The sequence below is a fragment of the Pollicipes pollicipes genome, unplaced genomic scaffold (assembly GCF_011947565.3).
Source record: "Pollicipes pollicipes isolate AB1234 unplaced genomic scaffold, Ppol_2.1 Scaffold_1600;HRSCAF=1878_pilon_pilon_pilon, whole genome shotgun sequence".
In the NCBI taxonomy this organism is placed as follows: Eukaryota; Metazoa; Arthropoda; class Thecostraca; order Pollicipedomorpha; family Pollicipedidae; genus Pollicipes; species Pollicipes pollicipes.
In genome coordinates, this window is record NW_023595962.1 from 14,075,176 (window position 1) to 14,094,369 (window position 19,194).

Below are 19,194 nucleotides of genomic sequence, written 5' to 3' on the forward strand. Positions count from 1 at the left end.
TGTTAAGACGAATGTTGGCTCCGAATGCATCTTGAATAACTACGCATTCATCTCACTCTCTTTACACGGACAAAGGGAATTCGGCGCTGGATTTCTCCCGTATATCCGTGCTCCAACTCCTGAGTGCAGTTTAGTTGCTTAATAAGGCTGGTGTCGAACTTTCCATGTCAATTTACGTGTTGTTATCGATTTTCCAACAACAGATGTACTTTGTGTACTATAAACATCGATCCTAATCATTCACATGCTCCTAGTAGACAGCTTTCAATTAGCATCCTCGTTTTTCCAGTCGCGCGACAAAACATGCGCAAGTCTTCGGTGTAGCGTTGACGGGATTCCAATCTTGGTTGGGTGGCCACGCATTTCGGGTTGTTCTGCTGAGACTGTATTGCATTGGTTTGTTCTGTGATTGATCATCCTTGGATATTGTTGCTGTTGTAACAGGAATGTCACGCAGGTATTGATCCGGTTACAATCAACGTGTGGAGTAGATAATGAGGTACGGGTGTAGGAACGTCCAAAGTGGGAGGCCGACCCTCTGTTACCCCAATTCCTTACATACATCGTAATTATAGTGCCTTGCAGGCATCGGTATGTGAAGTTTTATGGTTGTTGTCACCCGCCTCTAGTTCCCGCAATCTTTGTCCTCCATTTTGCCACAAGTAATGGTGAGATCCCCCTTTTCTGGTCAAATAAAGCCATTTAAAGAACTGATGCCAGCGGTGGGTACGGGCACCAGTAAATACGTAAATGCCTTACGGTGGTGCCTATTGCACTTTTAGATAGCATGGGATGTGTTTGCTGGTCCCCAGATACAGCAAATTTGCATCCTAACTTCATGATTCAATTGTGCCATTTCTGTGAAAGCTATCTATCACTGCCATGCCTGTGCAGCAATTGCTGAGGTGTCTGACTGCCCTTGCTGGGACTGGGGCTTGCTCAGTCACTAAGTGTAATTTGTGGTTTCCTGAAAGTTAAGTGCTCCAAATAACTGCTCCATCTTTTATAGACAGGTTGTTGTTTTTCTAGCTTGGTGCATCCTTCATTCTCAGTATCTAGTTTATGTTGGTTGTTTTATTGTATCTACCACCTAGTTTGCATTGTCTGTTTTATTGTATCTATCATGTAGTTCATGTTGTTTGTTTAATTATATCTGTCATAAGCCATGCTCTATTGTAGGCCAGTATAGTTAAATACCAGTTTTAGGAAATCCATCCATTGCATCTAATGCCTGCAGCTTAGGTGTGGTGAATCTCACACTGGTGCACCAAATTCAGATGAAGCTGAATTGCGCCAAACAAAGGGCAGACTAAGCTATGATTGATTTTGCATCTTATTTTACATGAGAAACATTCTCATAGTACTTTCAGACCATAAGTACCTTTGCAACATCATAATTCCTTGAAACATTAACTCTGTGAGCCAAAATTGATGTAATGTGATAAACCCTGCCCACCGTGGTTTATAACAACTGTGTACTGAAATTGTTGCTGCAGTGTTGCTACCAGACAGGACATGTTTGCCTTTGACATGCACATTTTATCATCTGGGTTATGTAGCATTAACACACAGGCATTTCCCATACCTGAAATCATAGTGTGACATTCACAGTCACAAGCAATCCATTACATCTGATTTGGCATTTGGTGGTAATATCCAATTTAACATGCTTGCTTATAACATTTTTGAATAACACAAGATGTGTTAAGATTCTCTGCATTTGATTGGGCTCACATGAGGCCTCAAATTATATTAAAGGATATATCAACAAGTAATCACAGTAGCCTGCAGCAACAATATATGAGAGATTCTGGATATTTGTTGCTGATTTGAGCAAATCTGAGGCTCATGGAGTCAGTGTGCAATATACAACTTTCAGTCACTCAGTATTCTTACATTCTTACATTTTTACATTCTTGCCCATTGTCATGCATTTGGTTTTCGTTTGTGCAGAACATTGATATGTCTGCTGCACTGTCTTCTGTGTTGTGCCTATGCTGTGTTGTGTGCAGTTGTCCCTTGTGTGGCCCTGTCCTGTCATCTGTAGTGTGCTTTCAATTTTGTTGTACCATGTTATAAACAAGGATCCAAAACATTGCAGAACTCTGGCCCGTAACCAAAATGTGACTGTAGCTCAAGTAAACAGAATTTGCTAGCTTGGCATGTCATGTCAGGAATGTCATTCATTTTGGAAATGCATCAGCTATAAGAACTTCTGTATTAAGAACCTAGATTGTAAAATTCATCTTAATCCTGACAAATTCAGTGTGGGGCAGTGTATTCATAATATGCATATACAATCTTAAAACAACATTGAGATGTGTGAAGTCTTACTTGTAAAACGTAATTTAAGTACAATTTTGAAGTTGAGATGGGTTGAGCAGAAAGCAAAAAACTTTTACACTTGCAGTGAGAAATGATGATCACTTGACTGCATTGCTGAACCAGAGTGGTCCGAGTTAAAGTGGTTTTACAACAGTTTGATGGTGCATTATTCATGTCGTAGAAATTTTATCACAAAACAATATTGCGGCATATTTCAACCAGTGTTGTTTGTTAACATTCAGATTCAAGGTTCTTTTAAATGATCATTTTGAACTGTGATATGGGAAAAACATCATCTTATGCTTGCATTCATGCATGTGATACAAACATGTTCTTGATTCCTATTATTCCCTTGTCACTACAGTGTATCTTGACTCCTCTTTTGCTTGACATATTTAATTGAGAGTTATGTTTTTGCCTCCCAATCAGACAGCTCTATCAATGCATGAAATGAGCACAGTGCATGGTCCCTGAAAATCAATATGCTGCTGTCAAGGGTGACCCATCAAGGCCAATGACGCAAAATGCCGAGTTTCGCCATCACCCTGTCATCATCATCCCTGGCGCAAGCAACGCCTCATGGTACCCCAACGGTGCGTGCACCGCCGCCCACCGACTCCGGCGTGTTCCAGCTGACTGGCCGTGCGCCATTGACGGGACCGCGGCAGCGTGCAGCGCGAGCAGCGCGCCATGGAGCCGGACCACACGCCCAACGAGTTCCCGTTCAGCTCGGCACCGGGCACGGAGCTGCTGCAGGTGCCGCTCTCGTACCGCACTTCCTCCGACGGAAGACAGGTGGGCCGCGCGCCGCTGGTCGGCGCCGTGCGCCGGCGGGGAAGCGCGCGCGCTGGGTGCGGCATGCTGGGGTCTCCGTGACGGGTCTCGGCGGGATGCCCCTCTTGGGGCGCTGGTTCGTTTGAGTGCGCGCGCTGGTGGGTGAGTTGTTCACTGGAAGCGCGAGCATGGTCAACAGGTCTCGCAGCCGCGCTTGGCAAGAATTAGTTATTGAAGATCGGTGATTGTGGCCAAAAGCTATGACCGGCGCCTGTAAGTCCACTTGGCACCCTCTTTGAAGCCCTTGGAAGCCTCGTAAACCTCACTGGACGCCAAGCAAGCCTGTCTTTGCCTCGCAAACCCACCGTCCAAGCTCGCTAACGGCTGCGTCGGTGACGTCACTCCTCAGCTGGTGTACACCATCACAACGTGTGGTGGCGGGGGCGGCTCCTCCTCTGGCGGCGGCGGCAACGGCAGCGGCAGCGGCGGCGGCTCCCTGACGCCGGCCATGCTGGCCGACACGGCCGGCCTGCTGGACGTGCTCAAGCAAGACACGCTGGTGGCTGTCGACGCGCTCGACGGCTTCGCCGCGCACGCCGACCAGGTGGCCTGCAGGTGAGCGGCGCCGGTTCGAGGCCGGACGGAGGCAGAACTTTTTCACGCGGTCGCGCTGGGGTGCGGGATGGCGCGTCCCACTGTTGCAGTGGCACGATGTATGATAAAGCCGGCTGGTTTTCATGCACCCTTGCCGGTTACATTAACGTGAGGACGACTAGCGTCGCAACTTTGCGGAAAGAGCAAGTACATACACGCTCAGCGCGACACGCGGGCGTTCTGAGCCCGCTGTCCAAGAAGCGGTTTAATTGTGATTGGAATGCCAGTCTTGTTCATGGTCCTTCCATCGCGCAGAACTGCTGCGCGTCTCCTCATCACGACCACACGCCCAGGTGGCGGTCCTAGACCCTGCTGAATCAGGTCACCCTGGGCTGGTTACCAGCCGACGTTCATGTAGCCAGCTCTGCGTCTGACTCGTCGCGCATGACGCCGCTGGAGTCCCGCGGATGGAATCACGTGCTGGACCTCCGGGTCGCGGGACGCGGCTGACCGTCCCTGGGTCGCGGCGGCGGCGGTGGCAGCGACGCTTGCATGAGCCGATTGGCCAGCGCTCGCAGGATGTTTTGTGACCCGCAGAGCGTGGGTGGGGGCTCGTAACGGCCGTCGGCTCCGCTCTGGCCTCCCTCCCCTCCCCCCCCCCCCCCCCAACCCTCACCCCCCACCCGCCACCACTCAGCCGCGGTCGCCGTGACAGATTGCAACGCCCGGCGGCCGCCACACACGTCCTAACATAGCCGAACCGTCGCGCTCGCAGTGGCGCCGCGGCCAACTGCGGTTTACCAGGACGACCACCAGATGTCGGCCAACGCCGAGCTGGTGGACGCCGTGGCGCAGTACGTCCAGCAGATGGCCAACGCTCAGCCGCCCGCCAGCCTGGTCGAGATCAAGCACAGGTGAGCGGGCGTCGCACCGGTGCTTGGAGGCCGGGCTACCGCGGGCCGGGACCGTGTGGAACCGTGTGGTTGTTGGGTGGGGTGTGTGTGGTTTCAAATGTTGTTTCTGTGTGCCAAAGTGAGCATGAAGGTCCACCGTATTTGAATCTTTTGGTGCGTCGTGTTAGCATTTTATCGAGTGCCATCTGCAGAAGGCGCACTTGGGAAACACATGCGTGCTTTCTGTTCAGTAATGTGTGTGTGTGTTTTTTTGTTGTCAATAGTATGTCTGATGATATTCGCTCAGTAAAATGATGAATCATGTGGCATGCCGTTCCAACCTCTGAGCTGCCGCCTCTGCGCTAGAGCGTGGGCAGACGCCTAACACGGTGTGAGAGGAATTGATGCAAAAGTACTATGCAATTGATTTTCAGTATCTAGCGTTGCTGCGGCTATGAAGGAATTGTGTTGACTTCAGCGCATCTAATGTTAACTGGGTTAGTCCTGAACTAATGTGATTTTTGTTCGTATTACCTGACGCCATCTCGCCTCACTTCGCTGTCGCCTCGTCCTCGCCTGGTATCACCACGCCTCCCTGGCCCCAGCTCACCCAGCTTCACCTCACCTCACTTCACCCTACCACTCCGCATGCCACCTGACCATCACCTGACCTGACCCGATCGTCACCTGACACGACCCGACCGTCAGCTGACCTGACCTGACCTGACCCGGCCGCCAGGAGCGGCGAGGTGCTGTGCTTCCTGTGCGACTCGCCGGCGGCGCGCGGCATGATCGAGATATTCGGCGAGACCAACATCCTGTCGGGCTCCAAGACGCCGGTGTGCGTCAAGCTGGAGTGCCTGCTGGACTGCCCGCTGCCGGCCGAGCGCCTTCACAGCGACGCCATCTGCCTGGCCTGCCTCAAACTGCTGGAGGAGGCCGACGACGTCGACTTCCGGCTCAAGGTTGGTGGGTCGTTGGTGGCAAGGTCGGTTAGTCGGTCGGTCGGTCGGTCGGTCGATCGGAAGGTCGGTTGGTCGGTCGGTCGATCGGAAGGTGGGTTGGTCGATCGGTCGGTCGATCGGAGGGTCGGTTGGTTGGTCGGTCGGTCGCAGCGGCCGGCAAAGGCCGGGGGTCGGCGGCCGACGTCAGTCGTGGGAAGGGAGACTCGAAGCGGGCGCGCGGGCGCGGCGTGGCGGCCCGACGCCGGCGTCCGTGTTCAGATTGTCGTGACCGCCCGGCCGCCGGTGAGCTCCGGTCTCTGGTGAGCCGCCGGTGTCAGCTCCGGTCTCTGAGCGGGTCAGCGGTGCGTGGAATGAGACGGATCGGCACAGGGGTCCGAAATTCCATCCAGCACGGTGTTCGGGGTGTAATCAGAAAACCATGGTGCCAGAATTCAGGTTCTGTGGTGGCTTTGCACGCATGTTGTTGGTGCTAGTCCCTTGCCCTCTGACCCCAAACCCAAACAAACCTAAACAAGGCACCAGCCCGGTCGCTTTGTCGAGCCTGAGGCGGTTAGGATGACGGACTGACCGCCGCCCGGTTCGATGCTGAGTAGTCGATTTTGAGCATGGCGAGGGGAGCAGCAGACAGTGAATCCCAAGCCGGAGGAAGGGGAGATCATAGCATGTACAAATATTGACATCCCCGTCACCTAAGTGGTTGAATATTGAAACACCGGACCAGCTGCCAACCGCCGCTGCGTAGGAAGCCTTTCGACCCTCCCGTCGCGACGCTCGGCGTGTTTGCCTCGTCGGACAGCAGCAGAGTAGCGTTCAACAGCAGGAGTCTGGAGGCAGAGCAGCGTTCAGTAGCGTGCGTCTGGCGCTAGAAGCGGTACGAGCAGCTGACCCTGTGCCCCTCCTCAGCGTCTGACCCTGCTCTCAATGTCCTGTTTAGGAGCTGCAGGAGCGGTCCGTGCAGCTGATTCCGTGCCCTTCCTCAGTGTCTTACCGTGTTCTCGATGTTTAGTCAGGAGCTGCAGGAGGCGGTCCAGGCAGCTTACCCCGTGCTCCTCCTCAGTGTCTGACCCTGTTCTCGATGTTTAGTCCAGGAGCTGCAGGAGCGGTCCAGGCAGCTTACCCCGTGCTCCTCCTCAGTGTCTGACCCTGTTCTCGATGTCTGCCCAGGAGCTGCAGGAGCGGTCCGAGCAGCTGACCCGCCAGGTGCGGCAGCGTTTCACGCGGACCGTGCTGGGGCGCAAGGTCGAGTACGCCGGCTGGCGGCCCGTGCCGCTGCCACACACTCCAGGTCAGTCACGGCACAGTGCGGTACGGCATGGCACATCAGGGCACGGCACGGCACGGCACGTCATGACACGACACGACATGTCACGTCAGGGCACGGCACGGCACGGTAGGTCATGACACGACATGGCACGTCATGACACGGCACGGTGCGTCATGACACGGCAGGGCACGTCAGGGCACGGTACGGTACGTCATGACACGGCATGGCACGGCACGGTACGGTACGTCATGACACGGCATGGCACATCAGGGCACGGCACGGCACGGTACGCCATGACACGGCATGTCACGTCAGGGTACAGCACGGCACGGCACGGTAGGTCATAACACGGCGTGGCACGTCATGACACGGCATGACACGGCATGGCACGTCAGGACACGGCACGGTACGTCATGACACGGCATGGCACGACCTGGCACGGCACGACACTGACACGGCACGGCACGGCACAGTACAGCACGGCATGGCACGGCACGGCACGTCCGCTGGCCATGGCGGTCGGCGCAGCGCTCAGGCCACACTAGCGGCCACCGACCCGGAGAGCCGGAGCAGCAAACGATGGGAAATGCACTGTTTGGCTGTGTCCAGCTTGCCATATGAGAATAAAGGCACAACTCCTGGAGGCCGTCAGTACCGTCATCCGTCCTGGTTTCAGATGAGCCCGCATCCATCCTGTCCTGCGTTCCTTGAGATGCCGCCTCCGAAGGCCACCTTTGTCGCACAGGCGGCTCCCCTTCATCCAGCCCAGCCCATGTGGAGAGCCGGAGAGAGGTTTGCGTAGGCCCACGCAAAACCCCCTGGCGACGACGCAAGCCTTGCGTCGCTGGGACACCGGGGCGGTGTTGTTTTCCGCTGCTGCTCTAGACGACTTTCAATGGGTTTGGTTGCCTTGTCATGCAGTGCTGGGCCCAAATGATCAGTCATGTTACCCGTGTCTGTGCAGGGTCAAACGACCATTTTCCTTGCGCACGCAGGCCTTTGCGATTATTGCAGGCCTCATCCGCATGCCCCATCACTTTTTGGTAAAATTGTAACGTTTGGTTGGACTTTTTACCTTCGTGCTGAAGAAAGCCCGTCTCATCGCGTAGATCCTCGTGGTCTGATCCCCACACTGGCGCTGGAGCATGTGACCTGAGACGGACCTGTGCGGGGTCGCCGCTCCACCACAGCGGCTGTGGACCCGCTGTGGACCCGCTGTGGACCTGCTGTGGACCATGCGACCTTCTGAGACGGACCTGTGTGGGGTCGCCTCTCCACTACAGCGGCTGTGGACCTGCTGTGGACCTGCTGTGGACCCGCTGTGGACCTGCTGTGGACCATGCGACCTTCTGAGACGGACCTGTGTGGGGTCGCCTCTCCACTACAGCGGCTGTGGACCTGCTGTGGACCTGCTGTGGACCTGCTGTGGACCTGCTGTGGACCATGCGACCTTCTGAGACGGACCTGTGCGGGGGTCGCCTCTCCACCACAGCGGCTGTGGACCTGCTGTGGACCTGCTGTGGACCCGCTGTGGACCTGCTGTGGACCATGCGACCTTCTGAGACGGACCTGTGTGGGGTCGCCTCTCCACCACAGCGGCTGTGGACCTGCTGTGGACCTGCCGTGGACCCGCTCACGAACGCATGTGTACATGGCTCGGACTGACCGCGGCCACATGGTCACCGCTCACCGCCGCCCTGTTGCAGAAGAGGAGGAGGCCAAGTCGACCGCCGCTCCGCCCGAGCCGCCGTCAGCTGACTGTGACGTCACGGAGGAGTGGCCGGAGGAACGCGGCGGCAGGTGAGCGGGGCGGGACGGGGTTGGGCGAACCGGCTGAGGCCCCGTGGCGGTGGGGTCGAGGATTGGTACCAATCTGGTCTGATGCGAAACGCCTGACCTTGCGCGCTGTCATATGGCCTTGGACGCTGTCAGATGACCTTGGACGCTGTCATAACGTGCGCTGTCAGATGACCTTGTGCGCTGTCAGATGACCTTATGCCCTGGCCTTGTGTCACCAGCCGTCCGTGTGTGGGCTCGCGGGCGGGCGCGACCCGAACTGGCCGGCGCGACCCTCGTGACCTGACATGACCTTGGTCGTTGTTGGCAGTCGGGCGTCGTCGCCGTCGCCCAGCGTCATCACCGGTGACCTGGCTGACCCTGATGACCCGACCGATGACCTCTACGTGGCGTTGGCCACGTCAAAAGCCGAGTCGGCCGCCCGCAAAAAGAAAACGGTCAGTGGTGACGGGGGAAAAAAGAACGCCAGTGATGGTGGTCGGTGACGTGTGAAAAGGGCCAGACTGGGTGGGAAATGGAAAACATTAAAAATGTTGTCGCTTGTCCGCTAGTCTGTGTCTCGTGCCAGCCTGGGTGTATAGATCGGGTATCCTCGGATATCCCAGCCTCGTATCATCACGTGTTATTATCGCCATCATGTACACACCAGCCAGCGCTCTCCTGCGCCGCCTCCCCCGCCCCTGACGCCGGGCGCCGGCCGCCGCCCCCAGGGCTCCAAGGCCCGCGTCAAGGTGGTAGTGCCGGACCCCCGGGACCCGGCGCGCAGCAAGGTCAAGTACGTGTACGACCACAGCCACGCGTGCCACATCTGCGGCAAGACGTTCGCCTGGCAGGGACACCTGACCAAGCATCTGCAGGTGCGTTAGGGTCGCACTGGGCGATCGAGGTCTTCGGGGCTCTTAGCGGGTTCTCCGCGGGATTTTGCTTCGATTCTCCTTGGGTTCTCGTCGGGTTCTCCTCGGAGTCTCCCGGGTCCTCATCGGGGTTGTCCGCGGTTTTTCGACGGGCCCGTCATCGGGTTCTCCGCGGAGTTCTTCGCTAGTTTTCGGGTTCTCCGCGGGTTCTCCTCTGGTTTTCATCGGTGTTCTCCCAGGATTCTCCCTAGGTTTTATCGGGGTGCTGCGCGGTTTCTCCTCGGGTTCTCCCCGAGTTCTCACTGGGGCTCCCCGCGCGGTTCTTGAGCGCGGCGCCTGAGATCCTCCGCGGCGAAGAAGGCATCTCTGCGCTCCGCTGGGCGACCGTTGCGTGGCGTCATCGGGGTTTCCCCGGCACTATTCATAATGCGCGGTTAGTAGGCTTGTGACGGTTGTGTGACAGGAAGAACCGCTTGGACGCTGAGATTAGGCCCCGCGCCCGTTGAGCGGTGCCTCGGCGAGGGTCAGGAATGACGTCACGGTTCTGTTTGCCCGCACATTGACTTTGATGCCCGCTGCTGGCTGCCATCGGGCCGCGGCTGACGACTGACTGACAGATGGCCGCGGACGGTGCGGCCGTCGATGCGCGGGCAGGCGGGATCCGAGGTCTGAGGTCTGATCCGAGGTCTGACCTGACGTCTGACCTGAGGTCTGACCCGAGGTCTGGCCTGAGGTCTAACCCGGGACCTGACCCGAGATCTGACCCGAGGTCTGACCCGAGGTCTGACCCGGGACCTGACCCGAGATCTGACCCGAGGTCCAAACCGAGGTCTGACCCGGGATCTGTGTGTCTGGCAGACTCACACGGGCGAGCGGCCGCTGAACTGTCACATCTGCGGCCAGACGTTCCGCTGGTCCTCCCACCTGACCAGCCACCTGCGGCGTGAGTAGCCGCGGCAGCGGAGGCGGGGGCGGGGGGGGGGAGGACGGAGGCGGGGAGTGGGGGGAGGGCAATGGGGCGGGGAATGGGGAAGAACGGAGGCGGGGGAGTTGGGGGGGGGGGGAGAATGGAGGCGAAAGAGTGGGGAAGGAGAACGGAGGCGAGAGGACGGGGAAGGAGAGCAGAGGCGGGGGAGTGGGTTGGGGTCATGGTAGCAGGGGAGGGTGACGGGCCGGGACGATGAGCGTTCTGGTGGGAAGGAGCAGAGATAGAAAGGATGTCCGAAGGCAGAGACGTAGGTATGGGAAAGGGCAAGGGGAAGGATGTGCAAACGATCAGGACGAAAAATGTCACATAAGGGTCCCAGGACGCAGACATTAACGTCAAGCCCCCTCCCCCCCCCCCCCGTGCGCTGTGCGACGAAACGTGCCGCGGGTGGGAATCGAACCCGGGCCTGCCATTCCGTGCTGCAGCGCTCCGCCCCGGCCGTCACTGACGCCGTTCGCCCGCAGGCCACAACGACGACAAGCCGTTCGTGTGTAACGTGTGCGGCAAGAGGTTCGTGTCGAGCTCCGTGTTCAAGGGCCACATGCGCACACACACGGACGAGAAGCCCTTCATGTGCGGGGTGAGAGTGCCCCCCGAGCGGCTGGTGATGGTGATGGTGCTGGTGCTGATGCTGGTGCTGGTGCTGGTGCTGGTGCTGGTGCTGAGCTGGGGCTGGCTCGATCGGCACGGCTTCCCGGCCAGTGCCATCGTTCGGCTTGCGTACAGATGCCACATGCAAGGTGTCATACAGGCGTCACTGACAAAAGGGGGTGTCGGGCATGTCTAGATCTGTTGTGGTGAGGGTGCGCAGGTTCTGGCGCCTGTGCTGCCAACAGCGTCTGATTCGTCTGAACCGGTCAGGAGAGTCTGTGCCAACATGTGCTGTGTTCGCCATGTTTAAGGCCACACCCGACCACCTGACCTCATGTGACCCCACTTAACCTCATCTGACCCCCAGCTCGCCCCGCCTGACCCATCTGACCTCGCATGACCTCACCTGACTTTACCTGATCTGTGGGGGCCGTCACTGGATGACCTCATATGACGTCACTGACAACCCAACGGCCCCGACTGTCTCCTGGCAGCGCCCCGCGACCTGTGATGACCTGGCCGCCTTGGCACTCCCGGGCGACGCAAGGTGTGGTTCGCGCCCCCTGTGCTAATCCCCTCGACCGGATCCCCGTTCCCTGACCCTCATTTTCTTATCCCTGTGGCCTGACCACCGTGACTTGACCTCATGACTTGACTCCGTGACCTGACCTCGTGACCTCATCCCGTGACCTCATCCCCGCGTCCGGACCCCGTGACCTTACCCAGTTGATCTGACCCCCGTGACCTGACCCCCGTGACCTGACCCCCGTGACCTGACCCCGTGACCTGACCCCCGTGACCTGACCCCCGTGACCTGACCCCCGTGACCTGACCCCAGGTGTGCGGCAAGCAGTTCCGGGACAAGAGTAACCTGCGCACGCACGAGTGGGTGCACACGGACAAGCGGCCGCACCGGTGCGGGCCGTGCGACCGCGGCTTCCTCACCACCAGCGCGCTGAAGGTGCACAACAGGACTGTGCACGGCCTGGCGCCGGCCGCCAGAGCCAAGTGACGGGGCGCGCGGCGGGGCGGCCAGCGGGCCCGGCGCTCCAGGAGTGGTGGGCGGCGGCGGGCGGTGGTTGGTGACGGCCGGCTGGAGCCGTCTGTGGAGGAGGAGGCTTGGCTTCGTCGCCGTCGGCGGGGTGTTCTATGTGTGGGCGTTGTGTAGCGGTGTGGTTGAGGTGCCGTGCTATTGAGTTGGGATGTCCTGCTTTATTATTGTGATGACGATTATTATCATCGCCCTCGCCCCGCTTGGGAAGGGTCGTCAGCTCCTTCGCTATTATGATTACCACGTCCATCATCGCCATCGCCCTGGTCACGTGAAATTTTCATCTGTTACATCATTATCATGATCATGAATATCGATGTCATTAGCGTCATCACTGCCCTCACGCTGGCTAGGTGAGACTCTACCAGGATGCCACGTGGGTGCGGGGAGCCGCGGGGGCTGAGTGCCGCAGTCTTGCGCCGTCCGGTCCCCGGCCTCCAGAGGGGCGTCGGCTGGCGGCCAGCTCCGGCTCCGGCTCTGGCTCTGGCTCTGGCTCCGGCTCTGGCTCCGGCCGGCGGCCAGCTCCGGCTGACGGCCAGTTCCGGTGCCGGCTTTGGCTCCGGCTCCGGCTGGGCACGACTGGAGGGCGCGAGACGTGGCCGGCGCCGGGGACGGGGCTGGCCAGGCGTGACGCTGACGCACGGGATGCGGTCGGAGCGCGCCGGCAACGCCCAGTGAGTGATGTCAACCACCGAGGCGTGACGTTTTTGCCCCACTCGTCCGTGACTTGATCTCTGTCTTGCACCCGTTGTCCGGAAATAAAGCGCTGCTACCCTGACTGGTGTGGTGTGGTGTGGAGACCGTGTGGAGACTGGCCAGTCCCGCCTAGTCAGAGCTGTGCCTCGCTCTTCACGGAGGTCCGCTGCTGGTGTGGTGTGAGGCCGGCCAGTCCTGCCCAGCCAGAGCTGTGCCTCGCGCTCCACGGAGGTCCACTGCTGGTGTGGTGTGAGGCCGGCCAGTCCTGCCCAGCCAGAGCTGTGCCTCGCGCCTCACGGAGGTCCGCTGCGTGAGGAGCGCCCCAGCGCGGAAGAAGCGCGAACAGGGCTGCGGAATCTCGTGGCACAGTGGCAGATGAGTGTGCTGGCTGAATGCAAGCGCTGCAGGCAAGGCGAGCGGGGAAGGACCAGGCAATGACCGCGCCAACAAGGTGGCCGGGAAGGACCAGGCAATGACTACCCGGACAAGATGGGTGTGTAGGACCGGACAATGACCACCCACGACAAGGCGGGTGGATGGACCGGACTAGGTGGACCCCTCGCGACGTGTGCATCGGCAATCGATATTTCTCCTACGTGGAAACGTTTTAGCCTGCTGCAAGAACACACAGAGGCTACGCCCACCACAGCTATGCAAAGCCCCTCCACCGCAAACGCAGGGAAGCGGGGACTAAAAGTCGTCTGTACTCAGCACATAACGCCGGGCGGAAGGGGCCGCTCCCGCCACTCCCGCCGCTCCCGCCGCCACATCGCGTGCTGACATGCTGATGTCACGCAGCGGGTTATGGGGCACTGCCGCTGGTGAGCGGGTCCGCTGAGCGTCGACGTGGGCAGCTGCAGCGGCCGGTGGCCACGCGGTGACGATGGTCGCGAGCACGGCCGGCTGAAGTTGTCTGGGTTTCGCTTGGATGCGCGCCATAGGGAAGCGTGCTACGGCGCTGTGTGAAGTTGTACTCATGCACGCTTTTGCAGGACAGCGAGTGCAAATGGTAGCAGCATCCAGTGAAGTGTCACAAAGTAAAATAACTAGACGGTGCAACACTGACCGTATTGAACTAACCTGGCCCCTGTGACTTGATACCCATGACATGACCCCGTGACCTGACCCCGTGACCTGACCACCGTGACCCGATATCCTTGACATGACCTCATAACTTGACCTCCGCGACCTGGCTACCGTGACCTGACCCAATGAACTGACCCCCATAACCTGACCCAATAACCTGACCCCGGTGACCTGGCCGCGTGAACTGGACTCCATGACCTGACCCCATGACCTGATCCCCGTGACCTGACCCCCGTGACCTGGCCCCAGTGATCTAGCCCCGTGACCTGAACCCCGTGACCTGATCCCTGTGACCTGATCCCTGTGACCTGAACCTCGTGACCTGACCCCCGTGACCTGAGCCCTGTAACTTGAACCCCATGACCTGACCCCCACGACCTGGCCCCAGTAATCTGGCCCCGTGACCTGAACCCCGTGACCTGATCCTCGTGACCTGAATCCTGTGACCTGAACCCCTTGGCCTGACCCCCGTTAGCCTGACCTCCCGATTTATCGATTATTATATGCGTTTGAGCGAGAGAGCAGACACCACATGTGGTTATCTGACAGGGATTTATCACCGCACCATGCGGTGAAGATGCTCATTTCCATAAAAACGTGCGTGACGGAAAGGCTGATTTCAGTGATAATTCCTGCTGACAGTCGATCCAATTGTGAGACATTGCGATCACTTAGTCATTTTCCTCTGCGTTTTTTTTTTGTTGCGATTCTATACTTTTGTTATGTTACATGCCATAGCATGTTATATATGCTATGTTGTGTTATACACGATATGTTGTGCATGTGCCACACTGTAACCCGATTTTCACAGAAGAAATACGGAGCTTTTTAACGGCACGAGTGCGCGCAGCGTTTCAAAGCACTGGTCGTCGTTTGAAACAAGCGGCTTAGAATGTCAGCCTATAATTTCGGGTCATATCTGCCCCGACATTGACAAGCCCGTCTGAAAAGCGGAGCGAGCCGCTTCAGAAACAACTCTGTACAAACCAAGAATGAGGTTGAGAACAAAGCCGTAGAGAGCTGAAGCTCCGTTTTCATGAAGCAGAGGGTACTTTTTTGAGCCTCGTTGACATGCTTTAGAACACAACGCTGGTGTTATTGACGTCATAAGTAACCAAAACTTTTGACACAAAATCTTGTTTGAGCCTGTATGACGAAAGACGGAAGCGCGTACACAAAGTATATGGCTATGTGTATGTTAAACACGCATGTAAACACGCACGCACAAAGGGTATTTTAAACACGCATTGGTCGATCTAAAACTGTGCTAACCGTACACATGAAAAACGCACAGCTTTGAGTCTAATACATGCCTTTTACAATCGTTCCAGAGCCTCTCAACATGCCAAAAAGAGTCATGTCATGTCATGTTATGTCATAAGCCATGCCAGGCACCTGGCACCTAGCCAGGTTTTCGCACAATGGAGTAAGTGGCAATGATAATTTTGTCAGACGGATTCCACGACCCTAGCGGGAGCCCCGGGTTTGCCATGGACTCAAGGACCGGTTTTCGGCGTTTTTCAGCCCACTCTGTTTTTGCTCAGGCGCCAAATTCCAGATCAGCAATGATTTCCTAGCCTATCCAGGGGTTCAGGGGTCCTGGGGGCCAGATCCGGGGGTATGGATCCAGAAGCCTTAGATCTTACTTGTTCAGCATTGCTGCGTTCCAAATTCTCGAAAAAAAACTGTCCGTAAGTTTGGACGTTCTTCAAGTGCCTAGAGCGCCCCCCCCCCCCCCCCCCCCGACTCCTCAAAGGGTACGGAAGAAAGGGGACGGCGCTCCCTTCGTGCCCCTTTTGTGTCAAACGGCTAGCATTGCCCACGTAAAAAGCCGCAAGCTGCGTCTCCATATTGCCCATCGAATGTTTACTGTCCGCCCGCTACGTTTGCATGCAACACGTAGCTGCGTCAAGGGTTGCGGATTACGTCTGTTTTATAAAGCTGAATTTGTGTAAAATTTAACTATCAAAGGACGCAGTGCAGCATGAAGCTGTTGCGTAGTTTGTCGTCTACATATATATGCTGTTTTAAAGTAATGTCTTCTGATGTGATGTTTCAGATATTCGTATTCTCGTTGCCCTAATCGCAAACATCTTAAAAGGAGTGTTCTGCAATCGTGTGGGGTTTTGAATTGAAGCAGCCATCTTGAAGACCATTTGGAGCAGTTCATAGCCCTGTCTTTCTCAAGACCTAAAACCCTCTAACTTCTGAACTACACGCCCACAGACTTTTTTGCAGAATATCTCGGGGAGACTATTTCAAGATCTCCCAGGCATCCGCGTCGCGATAATAACGCTATTCCAGGGAGCCATCATCGCAGGTTGAGAAATTGGTCGGGCTGGCGCTTCGTTAATGTTGAGCGGTGACGTCACAAAGTCTCAATGGCTTGCGCATCGGCGTTCCATAAAAACGTCGACTTCGTCGCTTGGAAAGCAGTCGTCGCGCAGAAATGCTGTGGTTGGCTTTGTCTATCATCGTCAAAGCCGTGTAATACAAATGTAATGTATCAAATGTAATATCGTGATTATCGTGCAGTGTAGCATCAAGTCTGTATTGTTGTGTGGCGTCAGTGCGTGCTATTATGCCGCGGATGAGAGAATTTTGGAGCGATGTGTGAGCGTAGGACAGAAGTGAGCATCAAAGGCAGTTTTTTTTGGTAGCGACATGCGATCCTGTGAAGTGATCGCTTGCAAGAATGTGAAACGGCACAAGAAAGACATTTTTGTTACTTTTCCAAAAAAAAACGATCCAACTGTCCTGAAAACGTGACCACCGTTGCTCATGGACTAACACTATAAATGCGGAGAATGCGGTAATCTGATCTGAGCATTTTCAGGATTATGACTATGATCCTGGCCATCTGGTTAAGGCCAGTCTCATATCCAATGTTAAATCATGCCTTCGACCAAGTGCAGTTCCTTCTATGCGACTGGACATCGCCGGTACGCTGAAGTGGGTATGCGTGTGCTTAAAAGGAAAATTCCTGTCTGCTTTATGCAGAAATTTTTGAACCCGAATCAGTCACTAATGCATGCATAACCCATGCCGCTCTGTGCAGTTTGTAGGCTACAATACGAGATTCAAGCGAGATTTTCCGGCCATAATCTTGTTTACAAAGTGGGGCCTGACTATCACACAAGTGGCACAGTCACCCATGCTACACGGGCGAAGGGGGGTGAGGGTCGGGACGTAGCCAGGGTTTGTGGCGGGGGGAGGGTAAGTTTCCACGAGCGAGTCCCAGCCCCATTGACAGTACATCTACGCACTGTGAACTGACCAACAACCCCCACAACCGTTAATAGGTACAGTACCTAGTGCATCAATGAACTTCTAATATTGGTTTACCCTGGTGCCTTAAGCAGCTCTTTCACCTGCATACCGTACATGTGCACTCGGCTTTCTGCGAGTCTTGTTACTTATGAACCCCTTTTGGGCTCTTCGTGTTACTGTTTATGGTAGTGTCTGCCTGGTCACCAAACTCCGGGATTACATACAGTAATACCGCGGTAAAAACCGCTGCTGTGCCTAAACCATAGGCCCTGAACCCCACGGGCAGAGACGAATGGAGGCGCAGGGGGGGGGGGGGGGGGGCTGGAGCCTCGGAGGGTCGTACTGTTCTCGTGCATTTTTGCATCGAAAAACAAAAATGGCGGCGCCACCCCCCTGGGGCAGCCGATGCAATGAAATGGAACTATAAAAGGGGTCCATACAGACAGATCCGTGGTTATGGCCAGGAGCGGGAGGCATTAGAGTGGTGCAGGCAGTGCAGTACTCGTCGGCCGTTGACCGTCCCCCTTACCCGCTCGGATTATGTCACGCTGGACCACAAAAAAGTGACTGTGCATAAAAACAAGCGTGCCATAAGGAAAGAATGGGCATGTTCGGGTCCAAGACGTTTTGTTGTCGCAATGAAAAACAAAACTGGTGATTTGTAAATGGTCTGATTAATGCGCCTGATAGGTGCACGGAAGTGACTGTTTCTTTGTGTCACAGATCCACGATCCAGCTGTGCGGGAAGCGGCAACGCATACGGACGACGTGGAGGCCGCCTACCAGCAAGCAGCTGCGATGCCTCCAATGCCCGTCCTGAACAAAGTGGACGAGAACGGCGGGTTCAGCGAGTCGGGCAAAGGCAAGCTCCATGGCGGTGACGTCGAGAGGACCGAAAATGGCCCCCGCTGTGGCGACGAGATGGACTAGGACACACACATCGAGCACGAGGTGCTGGCCTCCGTTGTGGGCTTTGTGGCGGCCAAGTGCAAACACCTCGATCCAAGTATGGGAATGTCGGCCCGAGAGGCACCACCCAGCTGTGTGCCAGACAGCTGGATACAGACGATTAGACAGGGTGGTCTGTTGGTGCCTTTGCCGGCCTGGACGAACGTTGTCGAGGCTTTGGGGATTGTATTCCAACTAGTGATGGACTGAGGCATGGACCAAGACATGGGCATCTTGGACCGCCCACAAAGCTCCTGGCGAGAAGGTTCTGCGCTGGACAAGCGGATTGCTCGGAAGCTGGTGAGGACGCGCATCCATCTGCACCTCAGATGGCTTAATCAGGCTGGGGCTGAGCGAGCTGCTGCCAGGCGCGCAGATAAACAGGTGCGACATCAGGTGGACAGCTGCTTATATGAGCATATGAAATTGAGCTTAAATAAGCATCGTTTTGCCTTTTTTGTCTTGCATGCTTGTGTGTCTGTCTGAGGCATAGACGGTTCCTTCGCACATAAACTTTTGGGTTGTTTCAGACTGGTTATCATGTCGCGTAACTCCGGACTTATGCTGTGTTGTCTATAGCTGTGTTCTCCGTTCCCCCTGTTTATTTTGGGTCGTCGCCAAGTGTGCACAATGAAGTGTATGCTGGGTGCAAGAATCGCTTTAGTAAAATACAGCGAATTCTGGGTCATACGCGTGTTCGATAAATTGGCTGCATGGCGTGACGGATATCATCTTGGTTAACGCCATGCGCCACGACCTTCAGAGGTTTCTTGGAATAGTTGACGCAATGTGCAATGTCCACAATGTCCTATGTTCTACCAGGCAGCATACTACTTCCGTCGTCTCAAACTGCCTCAATCGCACACCAGTGCAACCCAGCGCGCTATTATGCATAATGCTGAGGCTCAACGCGACAGGTCGGATGATGATCCTGGTGCCGCTCAGTTCTCGTTTTGGCAGTGGCTGGACCTTGGGTAGGTTCGCTAACCTGCATTTAAGCAGCTGTAGGCTGGCCGACTTCAATGCATCGCCATAGACTCAATGTTTGGCATCCTCAGCAACTGGGAGTGCCATGACACATATGTTCGTAGTTCCTAG

At 56.2% G+C, this 19,194-nt stretch overlaps 2 protein-coding genes across 2 annotated transcripts; both read left to right on the plus strand.

The window, feature by feature from the left end:
- The first annotated feature begins 355 nt into the window (after positions 1 to 355).
- LOC119105893 (dachshund homolog 1) lies at positions 356 to 3,718 on the plus strand. The gene is made up of 3 exons (XM_037229489.1): positions 356 to 499; positions 2,958 to 3,120; positions 3,509 to 3,718. The coding sequence occupies exons 2-3, from the start codon at positions 3,016 to 3,018 to the stop codon at positions 3,716 to 3,718; spliced, it is 315 nt and encodes a 104-aa protein (XP_037085384.1). The 5' UTR covers positions 356 to 499; positions 2,958 to 3,015.
- A 2,985-nt stretch (positions 3,719 to 6,703) lies between these two features.
- Positions 6,704 to 12,774, plus strand: LOC119105980 (zinc finger and SCAN domain-containing protein 21). Its single transcript, XM_037229607.1, has 8 exons — positions 6,704 to 6,836; positions 8,522 to 8,537; positions 8,923 to 9,049; positions 9,323 to 9,469; positions 10,325 to 10,409; positions 10,919 to 11,034; positions 11,884 to 12,006; positions 12,619 to 12,774. Exons 1-8 carry the CDS (start codon positions 6,704 to 6,706, stop codon positions 12,772 to 12,774), a joined length of 903 nt encoding a protein of 300 aa, XP_037085502.1.
- The last annotated feature ends 6,420 nt before the right edge of the window (positions 12,775 to 19,194 follow it).

Coding starts and splice junctions, on each gene's coding strand:
- LOC119105893 (XM_037229489.1), top strand. CDS start 3,016: ATGGAGCCGGACCACACGCCCAACGAGTTCCCGTTCAGCTCGGCACCG. Junction 3,121..3,508: donor CTTCCTCCGACGGAAGACAG/GTGGGCCGCGCG, acceptor GTCACTCCTCAG/CTGGTGTACACCATCACAAC.
- LOC119105980 (XM_037229607.1), top strand. CDS start 6,704: ATGTCTGCCCAGGAGCTGCAGGAGCGGTCCGAGCAGCTGACCCGCCAG. Junction 10,410..10,918: donor CCTGACCAGCCACCTGCGGC/GTGAGTAGCCGC, acceptor GTTCGCCCGCAG/GCCACAACGACGACAAGCCG. Junction 11,035..11,883: donor AGAAGCCCTTCATGTGCGGG/GTGAGAGTGCCC, acceptor ACCTGACCCCAG/GTGTGCGGCAAGCAGTTCCG.